This window comes from Myotis lucifugus, unplaced genomic scaffold (assembly GCF_000147115.1).
Source record: "Myotis lucifugus unplaced genomic scaffold, Myoluc2.0 scaffold_23, whole genome shotgun sequence".
NCBI lineage: Eukaryota > Metazoa > Chordata > Mammalia > Chiroptera > Vespertilionidae > Myotis > Myotis lucifugus.
In genome coordinates this window covers 449,536-451,561 of record NW_005871071.1, presented here as the reverse complement: position 1 = coordinate 451,561, position 2,026 = coordinate 449,536, and the positions used below count along the sequence as shown (strand labels likewise).

Genomic DNA, 2,026 nt, shown 5'->3' with positions numbered 1-2,026 from the left:
CTTTCTGGGCGTGATGAAAGACCAAAGCATGAGCTATTAATGTAACAAAATAAACTCTGCTGTGCTAGTGAACTCTGCAGGTAACACAAATGAGACAAACAACTTATAGGGAACTAGAAGTTTGTTACCTTATGTTTGACATGGTTAATGCCCACAAATGCAGCCACAGCCTAGTGGTACCATTCAGGCATTATGGACCAAAAGTGTTCATGTGAATATCAACAATGAAATAAAACAAAAGCATTCTACATTCAAGGCAAACTTATAGAAATCTAAAAGTGCCTGATTAATGAGTACCAGAGCACAAGAAAATACTTTACATTGCTAATTCATTGTAATCAGCATTTCACTAAATCCTCAAATCTAAAAATGAAAAAGAGGTTTTAACCAATGGACATGGACAACAGGGGGATGGGAGCATGAGTGTGCGGCGCGGGGCGGGGCGTGTGGGGGGGTTGGGGATTAATGGGGGGGGGGGATGAGGACACATTTGTAATACCTTAACTAATAAAAAAAAAAATTTTTTTTTAAATTATTTTCATTTGCTACTTCCTAACTGTAATTTTGCTACTGTTATGAATCGTAATGTGAATATCTGATATGCAGGATGTATTTTCATTGTTACAAATTGAAAATAATTAAAGCATAGTGATTAATCACACACACAAAAAAATACTTTAAATAGGTCGGACTGCGTTCCCAGCGCACCCAGGGGCGGGGCCTGGGTGTCAGGGCCGGATGCGCGGGGTCAGCGTGGGGGGAGGGGGGGGCGCCTGGTGGTGGGGGGGCGAGGGGCAGTCGCGGGCGGCCGGACCATGCTGAGTGCGGGCACCTCGGGCGCAGTGCTGCGGGGGACGCGGGGACGCGCCCTCGTCCACGGTCGCCCGTAGGTGCCTGCGAGAGCGAGAGGCCCGGAAAGCCGACCCACGCCTTCGACCTGGCGCTGCTGGAGTTCCTGGTGTGCCGGCTCTCCAAGAAGCCGCTCCGTTATGAAGCATCGACAAATGAATTGATTAATGACGAGTTGGGAATAGCCTATCCAATTATTGATGGGATCCCTAATATGATACCACAGGCAGCTAGGATGATGGCACATCAAAATAAGAAGCAAGAAGATATGGAGCAGCACTAGATAATAATTAAAAACGACGCATACAGCCAGATTTTCTTACCACCATTGACCTTTTAAAAAGTCAGGGTGGCAGGTAGTAAGTGGAAGAGGAGAATGTTTCTGTCTCTTCCTACATTGATCTCCTTAGCAGGACTGTTCTACTCAGCCTCCGTGGAAGAAGACTTCCCACAGGGCTGCACCAGCACCGCCAGCCTGTGCTTTTACAGTCTGCTCTTGCCCATCACCATACCAGTGTATGTGTTCTTCCACCTGTGGACTTGGATGGGTATTAAGCTCTTCAGGCATAATTAATGCACCCAGAGCCAAGATGGGATATACATTAATGATAAGTCTTGAGTGTCTAGCTCAACTGCATGAAAATACTGGGAGCCCACTTAATTTTCAGGGAAGATGCTGTGCCTTGCTTCTGTCAGAGGCTGAGGACTGTGGGAGGCGTACACTGCAGAAGCTTCTTTCATTATACTTTGGTTCTGCCCTTGTTTTTTGAAGGTTCTAATTTATGACTGCTGTGTCAGAAGAAACGTTTCAACACAGTGTCTTATTGGAAATTAACAATACCAACCATCACCTAATGGCTTTTCTTATCCCTTTCATCTAAAAATTAATAATTTGAAATTTTATGTTTGTTTGAGATTCAAAGTCTTTGATAGTCACATGTTCTACAGATAACTGAAATAATTCCAAAGGAGCTATGCTGTAGTTATAGAGAAATGCATTTGAACTAGTGTGATATAAAACTATAATAAAATTGAAACATTAATGGACTTACAAAAAAAAATACTTTAAATAGCCCTGGCCAGTTTGTCTCAGTAGGTAGATTGTCGGCCAGAGAACTGAAGGGTCTCAGTTTTGGTTCTGGTCAAGGGCACGTAGCTCATTTTCCAGACTCAATCT

General features: G+C 43.9%; 3 protein-coding genes across 3 annotated transcripts in view; 2 read left to right on the top strand and 1 right to left on the bottom strand.

Moving 5' to 3' along the window:
• Positions 1-1,154, top strand: part of LOC102439203 (protein preY, mitochondrial-like) — a 14,974-nt gene extending 13,820 nt beyond the window's left edge. Inside the window, exon 2 of the mRNA XM_023751584.1 lies at positions 891-1,154. Coding sequence (XP_023607352.1) covers positions 891-1,132 — 242 coding nt within the window. The 3' untranslated portion in view covers positions 1,133-1,154. The remainder of the gene's footprint in view (positions 1-890) is intronic.
• Positions 1-2,026, bottom strand: part of ADAM10 (ADAM metallopeptidase domain 10) — a 117,879-nt gene that overhangs the window by 21,183 nt on the left and 94,670 nt on the right. The window lies entirely within an intron of this gene.
• Positions 1,197-1,719, top strand: LOC102430278 (phosphatidylinositol N-acetylglucosaminyltransferase subunit Y-like). The gene has a single exon (XM_006085899.3). The coding sequence runs from the start codon at positions 1,226-1,228 to the stop codon at positions 1,421-1,423; it is 198 nt and encodes a 65-aa protein (XP_006085961.1). The 5' UTR covers positions 1,197-1,225; the 3' UTR covers positions 1,424-1,719.

What these genes read in the sequence shown, in the direction of transcription:
- LOC102430278 (XM_006085899.3), top strand. Translation starts at nt 1,226, where the DNA reads ATGTTTCTGTCTCTTCCTACATTGATCTCCTTAGCAGGACTGTTCTAC.